Source organism: Lissotriton vulgaris, chromosome 2_1 (genome assembly GCF_964263255.1).
Source record: "Lissotriton vulgaris chromosome 2_1, aLisVul1.2, whole genome shotgun sequence".
Taxonomy (NCBI): domain Eukaryota; kingdom Metazoa; phylum Chordata; class Amphibia; order Caudata; family Salamandridae; genus Lissotriton; species Lissotriton vulgaris.
The window spans coordinates 1,971,568,580-1,971,595,344 of record NC_141687.1 but is presented as its reverse complement, the minus strand read 5'-3'; the positions used below and the strand labels follow the sequence as shown (position 1 = coordinate 1,971,595,344).

The window sequence follows — 26,765 nt, the reverse complement described above, 5'->3', positions numbered from 1 at the left end:
TTTTCTTGCAACAGCCTGCTGAGTGCATCCCCCTTGCCATTCTGCACACCTGGCAGATGGGTCGCCGTTATCGTCAGTCCTCTGGCTAGTAGCCAGTGCCAGGTCGCCTGCGCTTCCTGTGACAGTGTGCGCAATCTCGAGCCCCGCTGCTTGTTGAGGTAATACATTGTGGTCGTATTGTCCCTCTGCACAAGCAAGGAGTTGGTCTGGAAGGACGGATGAAAGGCCTTCAGTGCCAAGTGAACAGCTCTGAGTTCCAGGAAATTGATGTGATACGTGGATTCCGCCGGGGACAACGTTCCCTCGATCTGTAGATGGTCTGAATGTGCTCCCCAGCCGTGGAGAGAAGCATCCGTGTCTGAATGGGAATGTCCTTGTGGAATGGAACCCCCTTGAGGAGATTCTCTGGGAAGCACCATCATCTCAGGGACTGTTGAGCGTGGAGGGACAGCTTGATTCTGTCGTCTCAGCTCCCCCGCTTTTGGTCCCATTGATCCTCCAGACATTTCTGCAGCGGCGTGGGTGCGGCGTGAGGAAGATGCAAGAGGCCATCGACCCCAGTAGAGAAGACACCGTCCTCACTGTGGTAGATGGAACAGCTATGAGAGCCTGAGCCTTCGGAAGGATCGATAAGCGATTCTCCTCCGAAGGAGACCCGCTTGCTGAAAGAGTATCGATGATGCCTCCCAAGTACTGTAGGTACTGGACAGGCATCGGAACAGACTTGGACATGTTTATGTGCAACCCCAGCTGGTTCAACAGAACGGCCGTACTGTTAAAGTGCAGTTGCGCTTCCTGGAAGGTGGAGGCTTTGATCAACCAGTCATTCAGGTACAGATAGACAAACACCTTGTTCTTTCTCAGGTGCGCTGCCACCACTGCCATGCATTTTGAAAACATCCTGGGTGCAGACTTCAGTCCAAACGGTAGTACGGTGTACTGATAGTGAGTGGTGCCGACTAGAAATCGCAGGAACTTCCGGTGTTTCCGTGCAATGGGCACATGGAAGTACGCTTCTTGCAGATCTATTGCGGAAAGCCAGTCTCCCCTTTGCAGCTGAGGATAAATCTGGTACAACGACAGCATGCAAAACCTTTCCCATTTGTTTGCTTGTCGCAAATCCAGAATGGGCCTGAACTCGTTCTTGCCCTTCTTGCGCACCAGAAAGAACCTTGAGTAAAGACCCTTTCCCCTTTGAGACAAAGGGACGTCTTCCATCGCCTTTTTGCTTAACAGGGTATCGGCCTCCACCTGAAGCTCGCGCAGTTGGAACTGCGAGGAAACTGGTGGAATCGCTGGAGGTGGGCTGACAAAACGAAGACTGTATCCATTGCAAACAATATTCGCACACACTTGTCCTGAGTAATTTTTCTCCACTGTGCCAAGTAATGTTGAATGCTTCCCCCCCCCCCCACCGGAGCGGGTAAGGGACTAGGAGGAAGTAACCCCTCAGGGCCTAGACCGGGCCAGGCCTTTGGGCGTCGAGGAGGACTGATGGCCGCCTCTGCCCCTCTGGCGCTTCTGGAAAGGCCGCCGCTGGTACTGCTGCTGCTGTTGGTGCTGCTGGCCAGCTTGACGACCTTGCCCTCTTCCCTGGGCACCAAAACATATCTGGAAGGGACGGAAGGTCTTCTGCTCTTTTGGCTTATCTAACTCGACAGCCGTCAGGGTTTCTGCCTCTGCCTTCATGCGGGCCATCTCCTCATCCGCAGGTTTACCAAAGAGCGTCGACCCAAAGAACGGCAAGTTGGCGACTCCCTGCTGCGCCTCGGGTTTCAGCCATGTCAGGCGCAACCAGGCATGGCGTCTCAGATTAATCCCATGGCAGTATCCATGAGCCGCCAAGAGAGAGGAATCTGCAGCAGAGCTAATAACCTGATTGGATACCATCATGCCCTCATTGATGATTTTTTGGAAGTCTTCCCTCTTGTCCCTAGAAAGGTGCTCCAGAAACTGCTGCAGGGACTCCCACAGAGACCGGTCATACCGACCCAAGAGAGCCGCGGCACTACTGGCTTTCATGGAAGTAGCAGCCGTACCGCAGACTTTTCGTCCCGCTGAGTCCATCTGACGGCTCTCCTTATCCGGAAGCACCATAGAAGACGGGGCAGTAGCGTGCTGCTTCCTGGCCGCAGTGACGATCACCGAATCCGGCACCGGGTCTGATCGAAGAAACGCTGGATCGGAGTCAGGGGGCATGTACTTTTTCTGCAGCAGGTAAGGAGTGGATTTCGTTGACGCTGGAGTCAAGAAGCGCTCCATGGCCGGTTCCTCCAGCCCTGGCACCAAGGACAACAAGGGTCGAGACAACTGCTGCTTGTGTAAGGTCTCAAAAATTACCGACGTAGAAGGTGTGGGTGCCGTTAGAGTAATCCCCAGCTTCGCTGCCCCTCTAAATAACACCTCCTGAAACAATACGATGTCATTCACCGGTGACACTCGTATGGGGTGAATCCGATAAGGTGGGCGAATATCCGCGGGCACTGGAAGAGTCCGTATGACAGGACCTCGACATGTCCCTCCGGTGACCGTGTCGAAGACAGACGGTCACTCATTGATCGCTGCCTCCTTCTGGACCGTGACCTAGACCTCCTAGGCCTCGGGCGATCCACTGGCCGTACAGGAGGCGGAATCTGTGGAGGCAGAACCGAAAGCCTAGGCTGTGAAAGCCCCGTAGGCGGCGACGGGAAGCGCGGCAGAGATAGAGAGCCTGGAGGAAGCTGTGGTGGAGGAGGAGGAGGAGGAAGATGAGGAGGAGGAGGAGTTGGAGGACGAGGAGCAGTAGGAGGAGGCGGAGGATTCTCCTTAGATAATGGAGGAGGCGTAGGGGTCCTGGGCCTAGAAGGCGAATAGGTCTGAGAATATTCAGTGTCCGAAGACCTAACCACTCTCCGCTTCTTCTGTGCAGGCCTTGACGAGGATGTTAGAGGCCACCTTCTTTTCAGACGACCGCCAGCGCCGCCGCGACCGGGGGCTCGTGGATACAGAAGACAGGCTTACCACTGAGGCAGAGGACACAGTCGTGGCCCTTGATCGCCTCCTCGACGTCGATTTCGCCTTCCTAGACATCGAACGCCTTGACGCCGATACATTCCTCTGCGTCGACTTTCTTCTCCTCGCCGGCGAACGGCGGTGTCGCCTCGACAGCGAGCGCCAGTTTCTCCTGGACTCGTCCCGACGTCAACGGTGTCTCGACGCCGATGAAGCCCTAGACGTCGACCTTGTCCGAGGTCTCGACGTCAGTCCCCTCGACGGCGAAGTCTCTTCGATCCAGAGCCCTGGGTCGACGGGGAGCAGATGGTGGTCATCCCTCTCGACGCTGAGGCTATCAATGTCGACTGAGATCTGTGCCTTTTCCTGGCCTTATCTGGACTGGGGAGCCCCCCAGAGGCCGAAGCACGGGCAGAGGACGAAGTTCCTCCATGCCCAGACCCACCTTGTTCCTGATGTTTCCCCTGCTCTAGTCCTTGGAGTTGAATCTTCTCCCTGTCACGCAGGGTCCTTCTGGAGAAAGATTGGCAAATCTCACAGGCTTCTGGGACATGGGAGGAAGGGAGACACTCAGGGCAGTTATCGAATAAAGCAGGCATATTCGACAGAGTGTGCAAAACTCCCAAAAACCACAGCAGAAGGAAGATGAAGACCCCAGACGTCAAGTGAAACACTCTAAATACTTGAAAAGGGCCGAAATTGAAGAAAAAAAACCAAAAAGGGAGAGCTCAATTCTCCAGGGTCCTGCTAGCAGGAGCTGGAAAAAAGAACTGAAAGTAAAAGGACTTTGGCTGTGCATCCTGGGATACCTAGGGTCTCTGGAGAGTTCCTTAAAGGCATGGTATCCCTTTTCAAGACGCATAATGGCAGCCTATGGGGGCTTGTCTGTCCAACCCTTCCTCTCTATAATTTCAAGGATTTTGGTGAAGGGGAGTTTTCCCTGCGAGGAGAACTTGGTAAATAGTGTAAAACCGGACATGGTAGGCTATCCTTTTCATGGTTTAGATCAGGGGTCTTCAATCTGTGGGGCGCGACCCCCAGGGGGGTCGTGGAGTCCTGGGAAGGTGGTCGCAGATTGTCAGTTTGCCTTAGTGGCGTGAGCTGATTGAGGGTGCTTACGGCGGAGGCCTAATTCAGACTGAGGGGTGAAAAACAACAAAGCCTCATTAACAAGTAAAAGGTCTTTTAAAGACCTGTGACGTACTGGGGTGCGGCTTTGTGTGTGTCCCTGAAGATGTTTAAGCCCGACTCACATACACGAGGAGGGGAAGGGATGGGGGGCAAGGGAGGGTGGCTGGGGGAGGAGGCTGTAGCCCTTTGAGTACAATGGACGTTGCGCGCCTCGAGCTGTGGGTCCTACCTGTAAAGCACAAAGCACGAAACCTCATACCTGGCACCTGTGCAGGAGAAATGTGCCTGAGAGTCTGTTCTTCAGGTGAGATGTTGTTACAGCCTGTCCGCCCCCGACCCCAGCAGGGAGGCACAGAGATGCCTTCCCATGAGAGAGGAAGAAGAACGGAGAAGACGCAGAGAGATACTGCCCCACCTCCGCTCCCCCGATGAGAGGCACAGAAAAGGTGGGTGGATGAATGGATGAAAGGGTGGATGAATGAATGGATGGATAAAAGGTTGCATGGATCATGATGGATGGATGTGTGAAAAGGTGGGTGGGTGGATGAATGATGGGTGAATAGGTGGATGAAAGGGTGGATGGATGAAGGATGGATGGATATGTGAAAAGGTTAGTGGATGAATGATAAGTGGATAGATGGATGAAAGGGTGGATGGATGAAGGATGAGTGGATGAAAGGATGAAAGGGAAGCTGGATGAAGGATGCATGTATGGATGGATGGATAAAAGGTTGCATGGATGAATGATGGATGGATGTGTGAAAAGATGGGTGGATGAATGATGGGTGAATGGATGGGTGGAAGGGTGGATGGATGAAGGATGGATGTATGGATGGAAGGATGAAAGGGTGGACGGATGAAGGATGAAGGATAGATGGATGAAAGGGTGGATGGATGAAGGATGGATGTATGGATGGATAAAAGGTTGCATGGATCATGATGGATGGATGTGTGATAAGGTGGGTGGATGAATGATGGGTGAATAGATGGATGAAAGGGTGGATAGATGAAGCATGAATGTATGGATGTAAGGATGAAAGGGTGGATGGATGAAGGAAGGATGGATGGATTTGTGAAAAGGTGGGTGGATGAATGATGAGTGGATGGATGGATGGATTGATGGATAGATGGATGGAAGGAAGGATGAAACATAGATGGATGAAGGGTGGATGTATGGATGGATAAAAGGTTGCATGGATGAATGATGGATGTATGTGTGAAAAGGTGGGTGGATGAATGATGGGTGAATGGATGGATGAAAGTGTGGATAGATGAAGGATGGAAGGATGAAATGGTAGATGGATGGAGGATGGATGTATGGATGGATAAAAGGTTGCATGGATCATGATGGATGGATGTGTGAAAAGGTGGGTGGATGAATGAATGATGGGTGGATGGATGAAAAGGTGGGTGGATGAAGGATGGATGAAAGGGTGGATGGATGAAAGGGTGGATGGATAAAGGATGGATGTATGGATGGAAGGATGAAAGTGTGGATGGATGAAGGATGGATGTATGGATGAAAGGGTGGATGGATGAAGGATTGAAGGATGGATGTATGGATGGAAGGATGAAAGGGTGGATGGATGAAGGATGGATGGATGAATAAAATGTTGCATGGATGAATGATGGATGGATGTGTGAAAAGGTGGATGGAAGAATGATGGATGGATGGATCGGTAAAGGATGGATGTAAGGATGAAAGGGTGGATGGATGAAGGAAGGATGGATGGATGGATGGAAGGATGAAAGGATGAAAGGATGAAAGGGTGGATGGATGGGTGGATGGATGTGTGAAATTGTGGGTGAATGAATGATGGATGGATGGATGTGATGAGGTCTAACAGGCGGGGGGGCGGGGGGGGCGTGGCTTGGACGCCGATGGTCGCCTGAGAGCTCGGCTCCGGGACTGAGCCCGCTTTTATCCTGCAGATCGGGGACCGTGGGGCACCCCGACCCCCACAAATCGAAGATCGGGTTGGGGTGGACCTGCTGAGACACCCGGAGAAACTCGAAAACCAGTTGTTCCGACGAAAAGGCGAAGTTGCGAAGAAAACGGAGCGGAGCCCAACATGGCGCCCGGACCTTCTCGATGGCTTTGCCGAGACCCCAGACCCGTGGACGCTTAGCAGATCTACATGCATCTTCTCCATATCCTATCTTTACGAGCAGCGACCGTCCGGCTGATGATTTGGGAGTGTCTGGGCACCGTGGCCATCCCTGAATGGATTGTTAGTCGCATTTTTCGGCGCAGGCTGGTCATGAACGGCCGGAGGCCCTGAGCGGAACAACAATACCACGCGAAACGACCGGCTGCCTCCCACTGCGTACCTGAACTCGCCGGAGCCCTGAGAACTTTATGGGCAGCACGGCGACCTGGCGCCATAGAGTCTCCGGCCGCACTGGTGCCTCTCATTCGAGGTCTTCCTCGACCCGACGGGCCTACCCAGATTGGCGCCGATCGCCCCCGCCTCCCCCTCGGTGGCCTCCGGGGACACGGCGGTGGCACGTCCCGAAGTATCGGAGGAGTGGTAGGCCTTGGCGAAGACGATCGAAGGCCCTTCTTCAATACGACCACGTACCAGGAGAGCCATAGTCGACGCCCACACTTGGTGGTGACTCTGCCGAACTTTCCCCCACGAGACTCATCCGCCATGGGGAAACCAAGGGGGCCCAAAGGGACCACCCCGGCCACCTCGGACACGGAGGCGCCGGACAAGGACGACCGAGTTGACCCGGAGAGCTCTGGTGGTCCCCACCTACAACAACAATTCGACCGGGTCCTGGAGGCGATCGCAAACACACGATCAGCCCTGCAGCAAGTTATCGCCCAGGTTGCGACGAGTTTGGGCCTCCTCAGGGCGGACCACGGCAAGCTCTCGGATAGAGTTAAGGAGGTAGAGAGCTCAGTGAAGGTTCTGGAGCCAGCACAGAAGACTCTGGCCGCGACGATGAAGGATGCCCTGTCCCGGATCGATGCCTTGGAGAAACGGGCGGAGGACGCTGAAGGGCGTAACAGACGGAACAATATTCGGGTGGTGGGGCTGCCGGAAAAGATCGAAGATGGCGACATGGTGGCCTACCTAGAAGCTTGGCTCCGGGACACGGTGGCCCCAGAGGGTCTGTCCTCCTTCTACACCCTGGAACGAGCACACAGGGTGCCGGCGAGGCCGCCGCAACAAGGTTGCTCCCCACGCCCGGTGGTGGCGCGTTTATTGCATTTTCGGGACAGGGACCTGCTCCTCAACGCTGCCAGGCACAATGGCCCCTATCAGGTGGAGAATAGCCAGGTGAACATTTTCCCAGACTATACGTATGAGACCCAACGAAAACGGACCTCTTTCCTGGCGGTCAAGCGTGAACTCCGGAGCGAGGGTATCCAATACTCGCTCCTCTTCCCTGCAAGACTCCGTATTATCCTTGACGACAAGACCCAGTTCTTTGATACCCCGGAGGAAGTCTGTAATTGGCTCGAACTATATAGGGCTGGCAATGATGGTTTCGGCTCATCGTCCCAGTTGACTACGGAGCCCGGACAACAACGTCGTTCCAAGAGACTCCAGAGCCGCGGCGGCAAACCAGGCTCATACGGACACAGAGGAGTCGGAGACCGATAGTGTTCACTTGCCAGTGGTTACTCCGGACTCGGCTGAGGGCATGCTGGACGGGCAGGGATGACTGGGTGAGCTAATTCCATTTGGGCGGGGGTTAGCAGAGCAGGGATTATGGAGGATGCGATTAATGCCATGATCCGCTGATGGGGTTGGGGGCCCCGATCGGGCTGACGCTTTTGACTTGGGGCTCGACTTAGTCTCGGTGGTCCGAGACTCGAAGGCCCATTACTGGCGCCCAGCCCGCACCTAGCCCTTAAGGCTTCCCTGCGGTGGCGACCGCAGGATTAGTCGGGGAACGGGGGGTTTCTGGGGACACGGTTTGGATGGGAACTAGATGGAGCTATTTGGGTCCTGTTCTGGGGTGGGTGGGGTGGGGTGGGGTGTGTTTCAGACAGGTGTTGGGTTTTTGTTGGGGAAGATGGCCGCCATCAGTGTTGACTTGACTGTAGCTTGTTTTTAGTTTGAGCGTTGGTGGGAAAGCCCGGGACAGACGATGTGGGACAATGGCTGAGATCTCTAATGTAAAATGCATCACTTGGAATGTACGGGGGCTTCACACTATGTCCAGACGTCACAAGGTTCACGATTATCTAGTGCGTAGAGGGGTGCAAATAGCGCTGCTGCAGGAGACACATCTCACCAAGGCGACAGGGCCGGCGCTGCAACGTAGATGGAGTGGGCAGGTCTTCTGCACTTCATACTCAGCTTACGCGAGGGGGGCGCTAATATGGATAAGAGCTGGGGTTCCCTTGCAGGTTACAAAATCGGTGGTGGATCCGGAGGGTCGCTATGTAGCTATCTCCGGCATATTGGGGGGTAGGGACCTGAATATTTGTTGAGTTTATGCACCTAATGTGGACCAGCTTGCCTTCCTCTCCAGGTTGTCGGGCTCCTTGGCCCATTTTCTCTTGGGAACCCTCTTACTAGGTGGTGATTTTAACTCAGTAGTGGACGTGGAGGCCGACCGCTCACACCCCCCCTCCCGGATTCTACAGTCCGGTGAGTGGCTAAAGGGAGGAAGGGTTGGCAGACGCACTGGGGGCTCACGGACATCTGGCGAGCGCAGCACCCCGACTCTAGAGACTATTCCTACTTTTCCGGCCTACACCAATTGCACGTGCGGCTAGATGGGTTTCTGGGATCGGCGGAGTTGGTGTCCGCGGCGGTGCCCTCTGAATATTTGACTAGGACCATCTCGGACCACAACCCCCTCCTAGCGGACTTCCGTTGGTTTCCCGGGACCCCTCGTGTGCCCACCTGGAAATTGCGCCCGGAGATTTTAGGGGACATAGTCTTTAGGGCGGACCTGGAGGACAAAATTTCTGATTATTTTGCGACCAATGGGGGCACTGCTGGATCGAGAGCGTCAGAAAGGGACACGTTTAAGGTAGTGGTCAGGGGCTATTGTATCTCTAAGAAGGTGGGTATGCGACGTGTCATCCTCGATGACCTGACTACGGCTGACCGGAAGCTCCGTGAGATGGAACTTCGCCGCCCCGGCCATCCTGAACTCCAGGAGCGTACTGCTGCGGCGAGGGAGGCGGTGGCGGCGGAAGTCGAAAGACTGCGGTGCTTCGATTATAAGGCCTACACCACTAGGTCGCTCACGTAGGGGGATAAGTCGGGCGCGCTGTTAGCTTGGTTGGCCAATCCCACGCGCCGGACCTCTCCGACGACGTCCATGCGCACAGCGGAGGGGCTTGAGTTGCACACCCAACCGGAGATATTAGGTTGTTACCAGTGCTACTACGAACGGCTATATCGCAGTAACCCGCCCAGAGACCCCGCCCTGATTGATGATTATTTGCAACCCTTGGAGATGCCAGCGCTGGAGCCCGATGTGGCGAAGGCCCTGGGCTCCGACATCGAACTGGGGGAAATCCGTAGCGCCAATAAGGGGATGGTGAGGAATAAGACCCCGGGCCTTGACGGACTTCCGGTCGAATTCTACTCCACCTACGTAGACCTATTGGCGCCCCGACTGTTGATTGTCTACAGAGAGGCGAAGCGTTTGGGACGTCTCCCCGGGTCGATGTGTGAGGCCTTAGTAGATCCCCTCCTCAAACCTGGTAGAGAGTCAGCTGACCCGGCGTCTTACCGACCGTTATCAATGTTAACGGTCGATTACAAAATCCTAAGCAGCATATTGGCATCGAGGCTGCTAGGACACATGCGCTCTTTAGTGCACGAGGACCAGGCAGGATTCATACCCAAACGTAACACGACCATGAATATTCGCAGGTTGTTTCGCTTGTTAGGGGAACCGCACACGGAGGCCCTGTGCCCGATGGTCCTTTCGGTCGCTCTGGAAAAGGCCTTCGATAGTTTGGAATGGGATTACCTGCGCAGAGTGTTGCTACGCTTTGGTCTAGTGGAGGGCTTTGTCAGGTGGACCACGGTGCTTTATACCTCGGCGTCGGCCAGGGTGAGAGCAGGCCCGCTGATCTCCCAACGATACCCAGTAGAACGAGGCACGAGGCAGGGATGCTCGCTATCCCCATTGCTCGTCGCGTTCGCGGTGGAGCCACTGGCGCTGTCAATCCGGTCCGGAGTTTCTTTCGGCGGTTTGCAGACCTTATCTGGCCAGCACTATATCTCGCTATATGCTGATGACCTGCTGCTCTTCCTCGAGAATTCGAGTACCGCTTTGGATGGGGCTGCTGAGGCATTGACTTCTTTCGGGGAGGTCTCGGGCCTTCGGGTGAATTGGGCCAAGACTTGTCTGTTCCCAGTTCGCAGGGGAACGCCCAGACCCGACACCAGCAGAGAGATTAGGTGGGAACCTAGCTGCCTCAAGTACCATGGGGTGTACATATACCATGACCCCACCGACCTTCTGGACGGCAATATAGCCCGCTGTACTCGCGCGTTGCGAGGTAGTATGGAATTTTGGGCTACCCTGCCGCTTTCGGTGGCGGGGCGGATTGCACTATTGAAAATGGTGGCACTTCCCCGGTTGCTATACTACTTTCGAGCGCTTCCGATTTGGATCCCGCCGGCCACCTTTCGGCTTTTGCGATCCATGGTGGTGGGGTTCCTCTGGGGATCGGGCCGCCGGAGAGTGGCTCTCAAGACGCTGATGAGACCAAAATCAGAAGGAGGCCTTGCGGTGCCAGATTTTGAGAAATATTATCTGGCAGCTCAATTGCAGACCTTCACCCAGGAAATCGCGAGGGAGTTTCGTGGCCCGGAGGTTGGGAGGGGTACGGGAATGCCTAGGCATGTCATTTCCTTCATCGCACTACGCCAGCGTCTGGCCCTGCAGGACCTGACGCTCGAGGAAAAGACTATTAGATTATGCTGGGATCGCGCCCACGCCCGGGGACAGCTGAGGCTTCCATATGCACCAGAAATACCGCTGGGGATGCTGACAGCCCTGCCTCATGGGGGAGACTGGTCGCGCCTAGGACAGTGGGAAGACGCAGGATTGCAATTGGTGGGGGACCTTTATGAGGACTGGGTGTTACTGCCCTTCCAAGAGATTCTAGACCGTTTCGATGTTCCCCGAGGCGACTTCCTCCTGCACACGGCTCTGGTTAGAGCGATTCAGACGTACTGGAAAAGTGGTCTAGAGGAACCGCCTACGTCTCCGGTGTGCCAGTACGTTATGATGTCTGCGGGGACGGTCAAGGCAGTCACGTGCCTGTATAACAGATTGATTAACGAGGGCTTGCCCCCCCTCACCACACTGCGGAATCATTGGGAGGCCGACATAGGGAAAGAGATACCGGAGACGGCCTGGTCACAACTCATGCGCCGAGCCTGGAAGGGAGCACGCCATGCCCGGTTTCAACTGGTTCATTTTTATGTACTCCACAGGGCTTACTTGACCCCGGCGAAAATTCAGCAATACTTCGCCACGGATACAGCGGATTGCCCCAGATGCCGAGCGCCTGAGGCAGACCTCATCCATATGTTGTGGTCCTGCCCGGCGCTGTCCTCATACTGGCTTTTGGTCGAGGACACTCTAAATAGGATTACGGGGAGAACTTTGATGGTCGACGCGGCAGTGGGGCTCTTACACTGGTTCCCGCATACCCCTAAAAATAAAAATGAGCAAATTTATTGATTTGGGGCTCGTCCTCGCTAAACGGGAGATAACCAGGAATTGGAAGGCAAGAGTTGGTCCGACGGGAGCTAAATGGCACAACGAACTTTTGAAGTGGGCTGCGGGGGAGAGCACTCTGCGATACCAACTGGCGAGGCGGCAGCACAACGAGAGGGCACTAGAATCAGCACTGGAATTGGAGACAATAGTGCAGGCCCTTAGGGATTACTGCGCTTCCAGCGATTTCGAGGGTGATGATGCAGCACAACCTGAGTCCCGTTAGACGTCCACGATACGGATCTCAATACAGTCATCTGGGGTTTTTTCCCATAAGCTCTTCCTACACATACCACTATACACTGATGGCGGGGTTGGGTGGGGGGAGGGAGTTGAATCATGAGACTGTTGGGGGGGAGTTTTTTCTGTTAGGTTGATCTAGAAAAGCAGACGAAGCCCATGGGATTATCCGGATCAGCTTCGACGTTCTACCAGATCCCCACCTGCGTTCTATGTAAGAAGACGCCGCCCGACCCTTGGGTTGTGGGCTGAATGGCTGTGTACCCACGATGTTTTCTCAATGGGGATCGGATGTTTCTACCCTTTTATTCCTGCAAATGTATTGCTGATCTGACATGTAACTTTGGCTAATTCCTGCAATAAATATATATTTTAAAAAAAAATGAGGTCTAACAGGCGCATGTATGGTTGTCAATAGTTGTTGATGATGAGGAGTACCAGTTTCTAGAAACTTTTGTTGGGAGGGGGTCCTTAAGCCTAAAAAGGTTTTACAAGGGGGTCTTGGCATCAAAAAGTTTGAAGACCTCTGGTTTAGATGAAGCGGTGGCCTTGGTAGCCTTGTATATGTTAGGCTGCATTATTCGTCTTACTTTTCTCTTAAGTGTCTAGGCAGGACTGCAAAGACGACAGTTTAAGAGATTCTTTTTGATGGCTCCGGGGTCCACGCACATGGGCGGGACTATTCACTAGATTATGACTATACACAGATATCCCCTGCTACAGAACCAGGGTTCCCCAGGATCAAGGATGCACCCTCAAAGCACCCTCAGCGCACCAGGGAAGCCGGGTGCTGAGGCCCAATGTTATCAAAAGGGGGATAGAGGACCTCCGGTTGGTGGCTGCTCACAAGCAGGCCACAAGGTTGTGGGAGCAAAGCTCCTGGTGTTAGGCTCAGGGCAGAGGGAGATCCATTTTAGCACTCAAGGTGCACCCACAGAGGCACAGGGGCAGCCGGGTGGAGGATGCTGTTTTGGCGTTGGGTGCCCAGCTGATTTCAATGGGGATTCTCCGGGTGCAACAAATACTGCAGGCTCAAGAAATAACTACTTCTGGAGGCGACCACTGATTGGAGAGGTAAGTTGGGATGCAGGGACACCGTCGGTTGGGCCACCCAAGGCCGTGGTACATCGGGTGCAGGGGTGTCTTTTGGCGTCTGGTTTTTCTTACTGGCTCAGGTTGCAGTCCGGGGTGGGGGTTTTAGCCTTCAGAAACAGGCTGCAGGCATCGGTTGGAGACTTGAGGCAGGTCAGTGATCACCAGATCCCAGGTCAGGATCGCAGGGGAGATCTCATTGTGGTGTTGGGCCACTCTAACTCGGGCTGTGGGCTTTGGGTACAGACTCGTGGATTTAGCCAAAGCCAGAGTCCATTGGTGAGCAAATCCGGTGCTCATGGGAATCAAGGTCTGCTTTGGGAAGGCAGGGCAGCTCCTCCTGGTCATTGGGGGCAGCAGGCTACAAGAAACACCGGGATTTCGCTGTAGTCAGTCGAGTTCAGGACAGGTCGGTAGGACTGGGGCCAAGTCAGTTGGTATCTTCTTCTTGAGCATGGCCCTTCTGTCGTCCTCCTGGTTTCTTCTCCTCTGCAGAGGCAAGGTTCAGGGTTGCCCCTAAATACTACATTTAGGGGTGCTACAGGTCTAAACAAATTGTTCCATTCCTTGGGGTGGGTATAACCCCTATGCCAACCTCCAGTGGGAGGGGGGCATAAGCCTCACTGATTGATTGGTTGGTTACCCCTCTCCCCCCCCCCCCCCCCCCCCCAATCTGCAAGGTGGCGGGGACTGAATTGTGCCTCACCTCGCCTGCCCCACCTGAAGGGTTGAGTTGGCAAAGGTGGATTCACCTCTCCTAACTTATTTTTTTCTGCCGCTTCTCCCGCCCAAAGTGGGGGTTAGAACCGGTGGGGGCCAGTTGCTGGCTGCAGCAAATGGCTGGAGTAGCTCACATGGCACACTCAAAGTACATCAACAGTTTGGCAAAAAGTGGGGGCACTTTCCTACTAGGTGAAATGTTAGCAGTTTCTCAAGAAAAATGTACTTGGCAAAAACAACTGTGATAAACTTGAATTGTATGTTGTGCTAAAACTTAAAGACTACATACAAAAAAAGTAGCGTGACCTCCCTCTAAATGCCCCTTTGACCTCACCAAAGTCTACTCTTATAGCCTTCACCAGCCCTTTTGTATTCCATGGAGACAAATCTTTTCTCCGTGCAGGAAGGACCGCCTTGAAAAAATTTGATATGGTGGGGGCACTTTTCTAGGTGAAGGATCGGGGTGAGACTGTAGATGATTCACAGACCAGTCTGCATGTTCTTCCTACTAGAGGAAGGCCAATTCACATAGAAATATATAATTTGTCTTTGAAACTAAACACTCCCCAAAACAAAAACTACAAAAAAAAACATGCTGAAGACCAAAGGCATGAAACAAGTATCCAAAAGCGAAGATTTTGGGAAATCAATTCAGGAAAAGAAAGATCAAGAAAAGTGCTCCAGGAGCCAGAATAAAATAACTGGAACAATGTCACTTACCTGGCATCAAGGCACACAGGTTGAATATGCTCCCTTTAACGGGAGCATTGGCAGTGCTCTTGCCAGCCTCTATTGACTGCCTATGAAGTTACATTGTGCTCAATATATATATATTCTCTTTTTTTTATTTTTTTATTGTGGAAGCTTGTCTCTATTATTTAGTAACTTTTCCAAAAAATAAAATTAGCTCAAGTTTCATTAATCAATACAAACTTCAACAGGATCCCAAATTTCCATTTTCTTTAAGGAAAATTGATTTTCCTAGTAAGAACTATATAGAGTAAGGGATTCCGAGCGTAGCCAGGACAATTCAGTTATGATTATCGGAAGAGATCCCTTAAAGGAGAAATAATCATTGCAAGAGTCAATTGAAATGTTTTTGGATATATGCTTGGTCATTTTTCTCTCCTGGCTAAATGTATCACGCAAACAGAGTCAAAGTGCACTTGTGTAACGGAGAAATGTTATGTACAAACATTCAATAGGTTTGCTCAGCATGATATAGGTCAGAGTAATACATTTCATTTCCATCCTTGTGAACTCGAAATACAGTACAATAAGTCAAAACAATATTTGCTCGTGCACTGTGAAGCTCTACAATATATACTCAAAATAAGCTCACCAAGATTGATCTTGGATGGCATCCTAAAACTACTTCTCCTAAAATTAAAATACTCTTTCATGCCCAAGAGTCAGTTTGCTTTGTGATATTACCCCAGACATAGCAAGAACATCACAGCAAACTATCAGTTGGCCAACACATTAAGCCACAGAAACATCAATACCATGACATCTATAACATACGGAACAAAAAGTTTTCCATCAATCAATCAATCAGCAAATTTGTAGAGAGCGCTACTCACCCGCTAGGGTCTCAAGGCGCTGGGGGAAGGGGGAGTCGCTACTGCTCGAGAAGCCAGGTCTTGAGTTGTTTCCTGAAGGAGAGATGATCCTGGGTCAGTCGTAGGTGGGTGGGGAGGGAGTTCCATGTCTGGCCGCCAGGTAGGAGAAGGATCTTCCTCCGGCGGTGGATCTGCAAATTCGTGGGACGAGGGCGAGGCTGGCGGATCGGAGCTGGCAAATGGGTGTGTAGAATGCGAGGCGGCTGTTGAGGTATTTGGGACCCCCGTCGTGGAGAGCCTTGTGTGCGTGGGTGAGGAGTCTGAACGTGATCCTCTTGTTGACGGGGAGCCAGTGCAGGTCTTTCAGATGGGCAGAGATGTGGCTGTGGCGAGGGATGTCCAGGATGAGTCGTGCAGAAGCATTCTGTATGCACTGGAGTCTTTTCTGGAGTTTGGCTGTGGTTCCAGCGTAGAGGGTTTTCCCGTAGTCCAGTCGGCTGGTGACGAGGGGCTGGGTGACCGTTCCTGGTTTCGGTGGAGATCCACCGGAAGATCTTTCGGAGCATGCGCAGGGTGTTAAAGCAGGATGACGAGACAGCGTTGGCTTGCTTGGACATCTTGAGGGAGGAGTCCATGATGAAGCCCAGGTTGCGAGCATGGTCCGTCAGCTTGGGGGCGGTGCCCAGGGCAGGGGGCCACCAGGAGTTGTCCCAGGCAGAGGGAGATGGTCCCAGGATGAGGACTTCCATCCTGTCGGAGTTCAGTTTCAGACAGCTGAGCTTCATCCATTTCGCGACGTCCTTCATTCCATCCTGGAGGCTGGCTCTGGCGGTGGCGGGGTCATTGGTGAGGGAGAGGATCAGCTGGGTGTCGTCGGCGTAGGAGATGATGTTTAGGTTGTGTTGGCTTGCGATGGCTGCAAGGGGGCTCATGTAGACGTTGAAGAGGGTGGGGCTGAGCGAGGATCCTTGCGGAACGCCGCAGATGACTTCGGTGACCGCGGATCGGAACGGGGAAGGCGGACTCTCTGGGTTCTTCCGGCGAGGAACAAGACGATCCACTCCAAGGCCGTTCCTTGGATTCCGGTGTTGCTGAGGCGTTGTATCAGGGTGCGGTGACATGCGGTGGCGAAGGCTGCTGAGAGGTCCAGGAGGATGAGTGCAGCTGTTTCCCCGTTGTCGAGCAGGGACCTGATGTCGTCGGTAGCTGCGATGAGGGCGGTCTCGGTGCTGTGGTTTGCTCGGAAACCGGACTGCGAGGGGTAGAGGGATCAGTTTGTCTTGAGGAAGGCGGAGAGTTGTTTGTTGACGGTCTCCTTGATGACTTTGGCAGGAAAAGGGAGGAGCGAGATGGGGCGGAAGATCTTGAGGTCCGTGGTGGGTTTCTTCAAGAGGGCGCTGAGCTCGGCATGTTTCCAGCACTCCGGGAAGGTGGCGAATGCGAAGGAGCTGTTAATGATGTCCCGGAGTTGGGGTGCGATGATGGAGTCGGCTTTGTTGAAGATTTGGTGTGGACAGGGGTCGGTGGGGGAGCTGGAGTGGATGGTGTTCATCGTGCGGGTGGTGTCTTCGGTGCTGATCGAGGTCCAGTTGCAGAGGGTGTTGGTGGGGGGTGCTGATTCGGTGGTTGGGTGCGTGGTCTGTGCGCCGAAGCGGTTGTGTATGTCGGCGATCTTGCGGTGAAAGAACGAGGCGAGTGAGTCGCAGAGGTCTTGTGAGGGTGTAAGGTCGTTGTTGCAGGCGCTGGGGTTGGAGAGCTCTTAAACGATGTTGAAGAGTTCCTTCCTGTTGTTGTCCAGACGCTCTTTGAATGTTGTCCTTTTGGTGGTGCGGATCAGCTGGTGGTGTTTGCGGGTGGCGTTCTTGAGGGCTGTCATGTTCTCCGTTGTCTGGTCGTGGCGCCAGGCTTTCTCAAGGGTGCAGCAGGTTTTCTTGGAGTTTTTGAGGTCGTTGGTGAACCACGAGGCTTTCTTGCTGCCGGGTCTGTTGGGAGGGTTATTCAGTGGCGCGAGGTCATCGGCGCAGTTGGTGAGCCACTGTGTGAGGTTGCGGGCTGCTTCGTTGGGGTCCCTCGTGTTGGTGGGAGGGTTCTGGCTGAGGGAGGTGGTGAGTTGGTCGGCGGTGATCTTGCTCCAGCATCTGCAGGGAACCTGTTGCGGGTGGTGGTGGGTCGTGGTTCTTCTGAAGTTGAAGTGGACGCAGCTGTGATCTGTCCAGTGTAGTCCGGTGGAGTGGCTGAAGGAGATGTGCTTGCTGGAGTAGAAGATGGGGTCTAGCGTGTGGCCGGCGTAGTGGGTAGGGGTGTTCACCAGTTGCTTGAGTCAGAGGTTGTCCAGGAGGGCGGGGGTGTTGCTGTCATTGTTGTTCTCCAGGTGGAAGTTGAGGTCTCCTAGGAGGATGTAGTCTGAGAAGGTAAGGGCGTGCTGGCTGATGAAGTCTGCGATGGCTTCGCTGAATTGTGTGCGTGGTCCCAGGGGTCTGTAGATGAGGGTGCCTCTGAGGGTGGTCTTGGGGTCGGTGTGTATCTGAAAGTGGAGGTGCTCGGCGGCGGTGAGGGTGTCGTCGGAGTTGGTTGTGATTCGGATGGTGTTTTTGTGGACGATGGCGATGCCTCCTCCGGTTTGGTTGACGCGGTCCCTCCGGGTGATCTTGTAGCCCTCCGGGATGGCTATGGCGATGTCGGGGGCTGAGGAGGAGTTCATCCAGGTTTCTGTGAGGAAGGCGACGTCTGGTGAGGTTGTGTCGAGGAGGTTCCAGAGTTCGACGGAGTGTCTGTGGACGGAGCGGGTGTTGAGCAGGATGCACTTGAGGTGGGTGCTGCTGGTCCCTGGCTTGGCGGGAGCGGTGCCGGTTCGGAGGCAGGAGAATTGGCAGGCTTGGCAGGTGAAGGGTTCGTGGGTGCGTTTTGCGTGGTCTCGGTGGCAGGCGGGGTTCCGGCCGGCGTTGAGGGTGGCGCGGCGTCGTAAGTTCATCGAGTGGGCTGGCATCGTCGGGGGCCCAGGGGTCCTGACGCTGGGCGCGGTCCAGGCGCGAACGGGCGCAGACTGGCTTGCGCCAGCGGCGCGTCCGCTGCGTGGTCGCTTCGTGGTCTGCATAAGAGTGCTGGCCGGAGGGAGGAGCAGCTGGGTGGAAGGAGTGGGCGGCGAATGGGGAGACAGGGGGGTCCGGGGGCGGGGCCGCAGGGAGCAGTGGCGCGAAAAAATGAGTGGCAGGACACAGCAGGAGACCGGGGAGAGCAGGCGGCAGCGGCGTGGGGGCAACCTAACCTGAAGACTGGGTCAGAGGTCGCTCCCTGCGCTGCTGCGTGGCCTCCTTAAGAGCGCTGACGGGAGGGAGGAGCAGCTGGGTGGCGGGAGCGGGGCGGAGAATGGGGAGACAAGGGGGTCTGGGGGGGCGGGGCCGCAGGGAGCAGCGGCGGGAAAAGAACGAGCGGCAGGAGGCAGCAGGAGACCGGGGAGAGCAGACGGCAGAGGCGTGGGGCGACCTAACCTGAAGACAGGGTCAGAGGTCACTCCATGTCTCGAAACTGCAATGATTAATACTGTGAACATTTATCAGGTATTTCTATGAAAAAAAACAAAGAAAGAACCATATTTCAAGTGCATTTAAAGGACAACCCACAAGGGAGATAAATACCGAACAGCAAAAGATAGGAGGATATCTACAACTTTCAACCATGCGGCAAAATCCTGACTGAAGTTGAAAGAAAATGTATATAAAGGGAAATTTTCCAAATGACCATTCGTAAACATTTGTAGTCAGGGTAGTGTTTTCACTCTCATAATTACCTCTAATTCCAAATAACGCTGCTAGCTGTCTTGCCTGTGTTGCACACCTTCAAACAACTCTTTGTGAACTTCATAATGGTGCTTGATCCTCATGAGCTCATCCTCATGAAGAGTGAGTAGGTCCTCTGTACAAGCTGCTGTAAATAAATGAATGATTCATAGCTTTAATATAAGATCTTAGATTTCTAAACTGTTGCTGCTTCAGGAAATACAAGCAACACAACTTGGATACGTTGCTTTCTTATACCATAGTCCCCCTGTTGTCACAATTTATGGGTAGCCCTGAATGCAGGATAGCATACCAGAACATTTCTCACAGAATCAAAATTTTTAAACAGGTTGATGGGATACTCTCCTGAAAAAGTATAGACAAGATAGGACAGAGGAGTATCTTGAAGAAGAGGAACAAAGGCATACTAGAATAACAGTTACTACATGGAGTTTTTTAAAAACAAACTTTTTGCTCTTTTCAAACCTGGAAAAATTGGAATTTCTTACTTCTATTTTGTTTTTCAAAAAACCAGGAATACATTTCCCCTTCATTTCTGAGATGAGGGGAACCTCTCCACAGATCGATTTTCTAGAAAAATGGTGATCTGACATAGCCTGTCAAATTGGAAATTAAAAGATTTTTTTAAAGAAGTGCTTGTGATGATCCCAACAGGAACCTGAGCCAATACTCATAATGTACAATATTCAGCACCCATCTCATTTTTTGTCACTTTTACATAGCACAAACTCAGTTTGAAGGCCTTGGAGCGCTTTCCATGAGCACCAGAATGTGTACAGTGTCAAGTTCTTTTATTTCTTCTATTATTTTAAAGGCACAAGAGAGATAAAGTGGTTTTGCCCAGAATCACAGGACGTTGGACTGATGTTGGAACTTTAACCTGATTCACCAGTTCCAAAGCCAGCAGGTCTGGCCATTAGGCTACATCTCTTCTCACTCACTTGAAAATGGGTTACAAATTATTCCCCTACAGAAGCAACCATTGGCCTTCAGCCAGGTGCATGCCAGCAGACCCAGGTGCAAACACCTGGTGACTCACTCTTCCTTTAGAAGAGCATCTTGGCTTATAAGATTAACACAGATATTACCAGAGAACGAAAGAATTATAATGTGTAGTTACGTCTCAGGGTTTGGACCTGTAAACCCCAGGCAAGTGATTTTGTGAGGACGCTGAAATATAAAAGAGAAACTAAATCAATGTTAAAATAACTGATCTATATAAATTACTTGGTAGACAAACTCCAAGTCTTCTTCATTGATAAACCTCACAGTTATCAGAACCCATCCATGACAACCAATAGCCAGTTATCTTTCAGCCCAGGTTTTGGAAGCTATTCCTCTTATAACGCACCTTTCAGAAATGGAGGATGATTTATCAAATAATTCATTCATGGAAGTCAGCATAACAGCTGTGGAATTGGGAATAAATACATCAAATACTGTAAAGCAAGTTCACTCAACAAACAACATATACACCAACGTTACCCCCTGGAAATTCTGTAGAGCTATTTCACATAGCAGTACTTCAAGACGTGGAGAAGGAATAGAAGATGTACATTTCCAAAACTAAATATCTTTATAAGAATATCACCCAGAATTAACATAAGGCAATAGAAGATCTAAACCATAATCCTTTTATATTGAAGAGGGAGATACAAGAGAACATTTTGTGGTTGTACAGACGGAAGACTATCTACATGAGGTTAATCGACAGTTGGATCATTCTAATTATAAAAAAAATTTAAGAATCCTATGTCTGATGCTCTAAAATGGTTATCTGAAAATGTGGACAGATGGTATAATTTAGGCCTACGAACACTTTAAAAGACACAGTAGCTTTAGATCAAACATCTAATCATGGCAACCAAATATAGTTCAAGTTTAGGAATTTGTACAGTGCACTACTCACCCAGAACGTCTCAAGGCGCTTGGGGAGGGGGTGCATTATTTATCGAAAAGCCAGGTTTTAAGTTCCCTTCTGAAGGAAATGTGGTTCTGTGTAAGGCGGAGGTGAGTGGGGAGAGAATTCCAGGTTTTGGCCGCCAAGTAGGAGAAAGATCTTCCTCCCATGGTGGATCTGTGGATGCGCGGAACAGCGGCGAGGGCTTGGAGGATCTTAGTTCGTGGGTGGGTGTGTAGAATGACAGTCGTGTGTTGAGGCATTCGGGTCCTAGTTTGTAGAGGGCTTTGTGTGCGTGGGTGAGGAGACGGAACGTCTGCTACAGGCCCATCTCCCTCCTGGATTCATTGGGAAAAGTCGCGGGTCGCCTAATCCTTGACCGTTTGCAGGATTGGGCGGCTGAGAATAACATCTTTACCGACCTCCAATATGGATTCCGGGAGGGACTGGGCACTGTCGAACAGGCTTTAAATCTGACACTTTTAATGGGGAAGTATGTGGGAGCTAAACGGGGAAACCTATACATGGTCTACGTCGACCTTAGTGCGGCGTTTGACTGTGTAATTCACGCCAAGCTATGGCCCATCCTGGAGAAACTGGGGGTTGATCCGCCGCTAATCAAATTCTTGCGCGAGCTTTACTCTGAAGCTTCGGCACGCGTAAGGTTTGGCACAGGTGGCGAACTAACATCTTCCTTCCAAATAACATGCGGAGTTAGGCAGGGCTGTGTCCTGGCTCCCTTCTTGTTTAATTTATACACCAATGGTTTGGAAGCAGCCATGCTTGAAGGGAGCCAGGATTTACCTACCATTAACCACCGCCCTATCCCAGCATTGCTCTATGCTGATGATTCAGTTATTTTTGCTAGATCTCTGGTACAACTGCAGAAACAACTGGACAAATACTGCAACTTTATGCTTTCCCTGGGGCTAAAGGTGAATAAGACCAAGACCTTTGTCATGCAATCGGGGCCCAAGGTGACAAGCTCGAAGTACCTTTCTTTCGAGCAATCTAAATTAGAACGAGTCAGGGAATACCCTTATTTGGGTATATTAATAGATGACCAGCGAACATGGAAAAGGGCACTGGTAACTAGAAAATTGCTGTACCAACGTGCTACATCTGCCCTAATCTCATTTTCTAGAAAACTGGGTAAGCCATCTCCCACCCCACTACTTAAAATCCATCAAGCTAAGTGCCAGAGCATTGCCACATATGGGGCTGGTGTATGGGGTTATGTAAATACGGCCGAACTCCAAAAAATTCAAAATGGCTTCGTAAAATATTTGCTGGCCCTTCCCCAGAGTGCCCCCACATACGGATGCCATACTGAGCTTGGGATTGACTACCTAGCTGATTACATCAAATGTCAACCAATGCTCCTATTGGCACCGTATCTGGTCTAAGCCTGAATGTCACCTTACCCGTGCCCTGATCTCGGACTGCCTGGGGCTGACCTCTTGGAAAAAGATCCCATGGTTGGCATACGTTGTCAAATTCCTGGAAGATTTGGATTTTAACCAATACATAACGGAGCCGTCATTAATCAGTGAGCTAACTAGAAAAACCTTTAAGTACCATTGCCTTAACCATCTTAGGGAACTTCGTTTGAGCGGCGAACTACCCAAGCAATCTAATGCTCATGTCATGATGGTACAAGTATCTCCAGGCTTACAGCCTTATCTCCCTTATTATTTGACTAACTACGAAAAATACCTCCTAACTAGGTTTCGTTTTAATTTGTTTTTCCGATTGATAACCTTTCCAAATCCATTGAATTGGTCCCACAATCTAGAGAAATGCCCATGCGATAAGGTCTCATCCCAAACCACCATGCATATAGCTTTTTTCTGCTTTTATAATGCCACACCCCGTAAATGCTGGGTATTGCCTGTGTTGCGTCAGATGGGGTTGAGGACCTGTCGACCAGCGCTTCTTGCACTGCAACAGCTAAACTCACAACACGAGGCTAAAAGCCTGGCAATGTATTTGAAATCATGTATAATAATGCGTAAAGCAATAAGGAATGAGGAACTAACACATTGAAACATTGAGCAAGGCAGTTGATTGAAAGTGTATTTTCCCCCTTTCTTATTTTTTTTTTTTTTTTTTTTTTTTCTTGTGTAACGTTATAGGCGTTTTAAACTGTATTATAACATTGTAATAATATTATATGTCTTGTATTCATGTGAATATGTATTTTTAAAATTATGATGTACTTTTTATGGTTAACTAACTGTCTAACCGAATAAAAGAATTTGAACTGAACTGAACATCAAATACGGGAAAGCAAGTTCACTCAACAAACAACATATACACCAACTTTACCCCCTGGAAATTCTGTAGAGCTATTTCACATAGCAGTACTTCAAGACGTGGAGAAGGAATAGAAGATGTACATTTCCAAAACTAAATATCTTTATAAGAATATCACCCAGAATTAACATAAGGCAATAGAAGATCTAAACCATAATCCTTTTATATTGAAGAGGGAGATACAAGAGAACATTTTGTGGTTGTACAGACGGAAGACTATCTACATGAGGTTAATCGACAGTTGGATCATTCTAATTATAAAAAAAATTTAAGAATCCTATGTCTGATGCTCTAAAATGGTTATCTGAAAATGTGGACAGATGGTATAATTTAGGCCTACGAACACTTTAAAAGACACAGTAGCTTTAGATCAAACATCTAATCATGGCAACCAAATATAGTTCAAGTTTAGGAATTTGTATAGTGCACTACTCACCCAGAACGTCTCAAGGCGCTTGGGGAGGGGGTGCATTATTTATCGAAAAGCCAGGTTTTAAGTTCCCTTCTGAAGGAAATGTGGTTCTGTGTAAGGCGGAGGTGAGTGGGGAGAGAATTCCAGGTTTTGGCCGCCAAGTAGGAGAAAGATCTTCCTCCCATGGTGGATCTGTGGATGCGCGGAACAGGGGCTCCCTGACCACGTGACCATTTACATCCTGCTACATGGAAGTGCCTAGCCGCAAACGCCGTGCTGTTCTACACTACTGCATTGAAAGTTATTTGATCTGCGTCTTGCGGCATGCCCCTTTATTTTTCAAGCCCCCATGGGAGGGAAGCCTCTGGTGGAGCTATTATCATGAGTGTTCCTTGCTGGTAACCATGATCCCCATGGTTTCAGGTTTTCCCAACAAGTTTGGTCCATGGCGGGACCTTTAACCGGTGATGGTGACAGACTGAAAATGCCTGCCTGATGCTTACTTTGCCAAGGTCCACCAGCGACATTGCTCTCCAACTCGGGCCCTACTGCGGTTTACTGCAATCCTGCGACGTCCTTAGTGGTGTTGGGAGGCCTGCTCGTGCCCCCCGGCCTCAATTACTTTCCCAGGGAGAGGTGGGCCATTCATTTGAACTGCAATAAGAAACGGACTATCCACTTCTTACTCGTACCCTACGGGAGCAGCGGCTTCGATCATATAAACAATACCTACCAGAGGGTCATATTCCAGGAGCCCACATGGGACGTTTCCTCACCAGAGTTTCACTGCCAGAGTCTAATTTGTAAGTCCATCGGTTTGGCTAAACGGCACTGAACTGCTAGTGTCCTCCAGCGTTGACCTTCCAGACGAGTGGCAGGGAAACACCCATAGATTGCAACCCGGAGGAGCTCCCTGACTCACCATTCCTTCCTGGCAAACAAAGTGCAATCTGGCTGGTGTATACAGTCAGATCCTAGAGTGAAAACATACCTCCCCACTGCCACTTCTGGTGGTCTGGAAAGGGGCACTTGATTGGAAGAGATCAGAGGAGCTTGCCAGTACTCCACTCCTCGTGCTGGCACTAATAAATACGACACATTGGTGCCTTTGTGACGCCCCATCTACCACACTGCTTTTGCCTGCTGTGACACATTCTCCAAATACGGGCTAAAATGGGCAAACATGGAGTACAACTGTCGAAACTCACTTTTGATGGTAAATGTGTCAGAAAGATGAGCTAAGGCCGTTCACAAGAAGAAATAACCGAAAACCATAGGGGAACAGATAGAAGTGATGAGGACCTAAAAGAAAATCTTGTGGATGTTAAATCCAGCCTGCGGGCCACTGATGCCATATTAGACCTCACAGCTAGCCGCTCAGACCGCATGAAAGAGAGGGTTCACAAACATGAGGATATAACTGACCACCTCGAGACCAGGGTCTCAAATGTTGATGATTGGCATGCTACGACCAGCGAGCGCCTCCTGACAGTGACAAAGTCCTTGAGCTTATGAAAGGGAACGACGAAGACCTGGAGGCTCGCTGTGAAATCTCCAAACAAGTGTCCCGGAATCCACCAACATCAATCAAATGGATTATTCGAGGAAATATTGTCCCCAGTTTTTATCGTGGAAAGAGCCCACAGCACTGTTACGCATGCCACCTGTTTCCACACCCGATTCCATAGTGGCTCATGTGCTCTATTACAAAGATCAAAATGTGGTGCTACGCCAGGCCCTAGAACAGAGGGAGATGCACTATTAAAGCGGGTTGGTGCCCAGACACGCATGTAGCCTGCTACTACGATTATGCATGAGGGACAGCTAAACTAATGCACAGGGACATACCATGGCAAAAGTTCAAAATGATTAGTGACACAGAAGGACCATTTGTTATAACAGCCAGCGTATTGCACGCTCACCCAGTCATACTGGTCTCAATCTAAGACCCAAATAACACCCAGAATTCTTTGCGGCTGTGTGGCGTCATATTGCTAACATGGGTCCGGGCGCTGTGATATGGGTGGTGACTTTCATGTAGTTTAAGACCCAGCTGTAGATCGCTCGGGCACACTCTGCTGCCCTTACCCTAACGCTGCCACACAGTTGCACACCCTCATAATAATTGCCTAATGGACTACTGGAGGCACATGCACAGGAGGAGGGTACATCCATGACATCAACACATGAACATGCCTAGATTATTGGCTTATTACCAGAGAAGTCCTCATGTGGACAACTGCAGTCTCCCATCGACCCAGATCTCACTCAGATCATGATCCAGTACTTCTTGAACCACAAGCTGCCTCACGAGCATTCAAGTGGAGGCTACCACCTGGTATTTTCTATGACTACCTTCTGTGCCAAGGTTTGTACGGCTATTATTGAATTCTTTGAATTAAACAAACATACTCCTCACCATTGGTGTTATGGGAGGCTTTTAAAGTTATAATTCGCGGAGTTTGCATTGCAAAACAAGATGGGGTCCTTAATGCGATAAAAGCGTCCCTGGCAGCCTTGGGGAATCTACTCCGGGCACTTGAGCTAGCGTATTGTGCCTCTAAATCTCCTATCATTGCGACTCCCCATGAAACACTTAGTGATTAGAACGGCAAGGTGTTTTGGGTGCGGTGAGCTCTCACTCACAATGCAGTGGCGTGCCATATGGTGGTGGGGAACACGGGAAAAAACTCGCTAACCAGCTTCGCCGGTGGCGGGCCTCCGAATACGCAGTGGAACTAATACATGATCAGCAAAAATTGCACTCCACACCCACCGACATGCTACACTCAGACTTCATACTATGCACACCTCTATGGAGCACCTGGGACCCTGAGCATGGGGGAACTAACAACGTACCTCGAGACGCTACAGTTGCTCTGGCT

General features: G+C 51.1%; 1 protein-coding gene across 3 annotated transcripts in view; it reads right to left on the bottom strand.

Annotated features, from left to right (window-relative positions):
- LOC147733582 (protein regulator of cytokinesis 1-like) overlaps positions 1 to 26,765 on the bottom strand; it is a 324,524-nt gene that overhangs the window by 48,647 nt on the left and 249,112 nt on the right. For 2 of the 3 annotated variants that reach the window (XM_086958989.1, XM_086958990.1), the window contains one exon: positions 19,243 to 19,379. In XM_086958989.1, the coding sequence (XP_086815115.1) occupies positions 19,264 to 19,379 (116 nt within the window). In that variant the 3' untranslated portion in view covers positions 19,243 to 19,263. The remainder of the gene's footprint in view (positions 1 to 19,242; positions 19,380 to 26,765) is intronic. The other variant, XM_086958988.1, reaches the window with a different exon arrangement.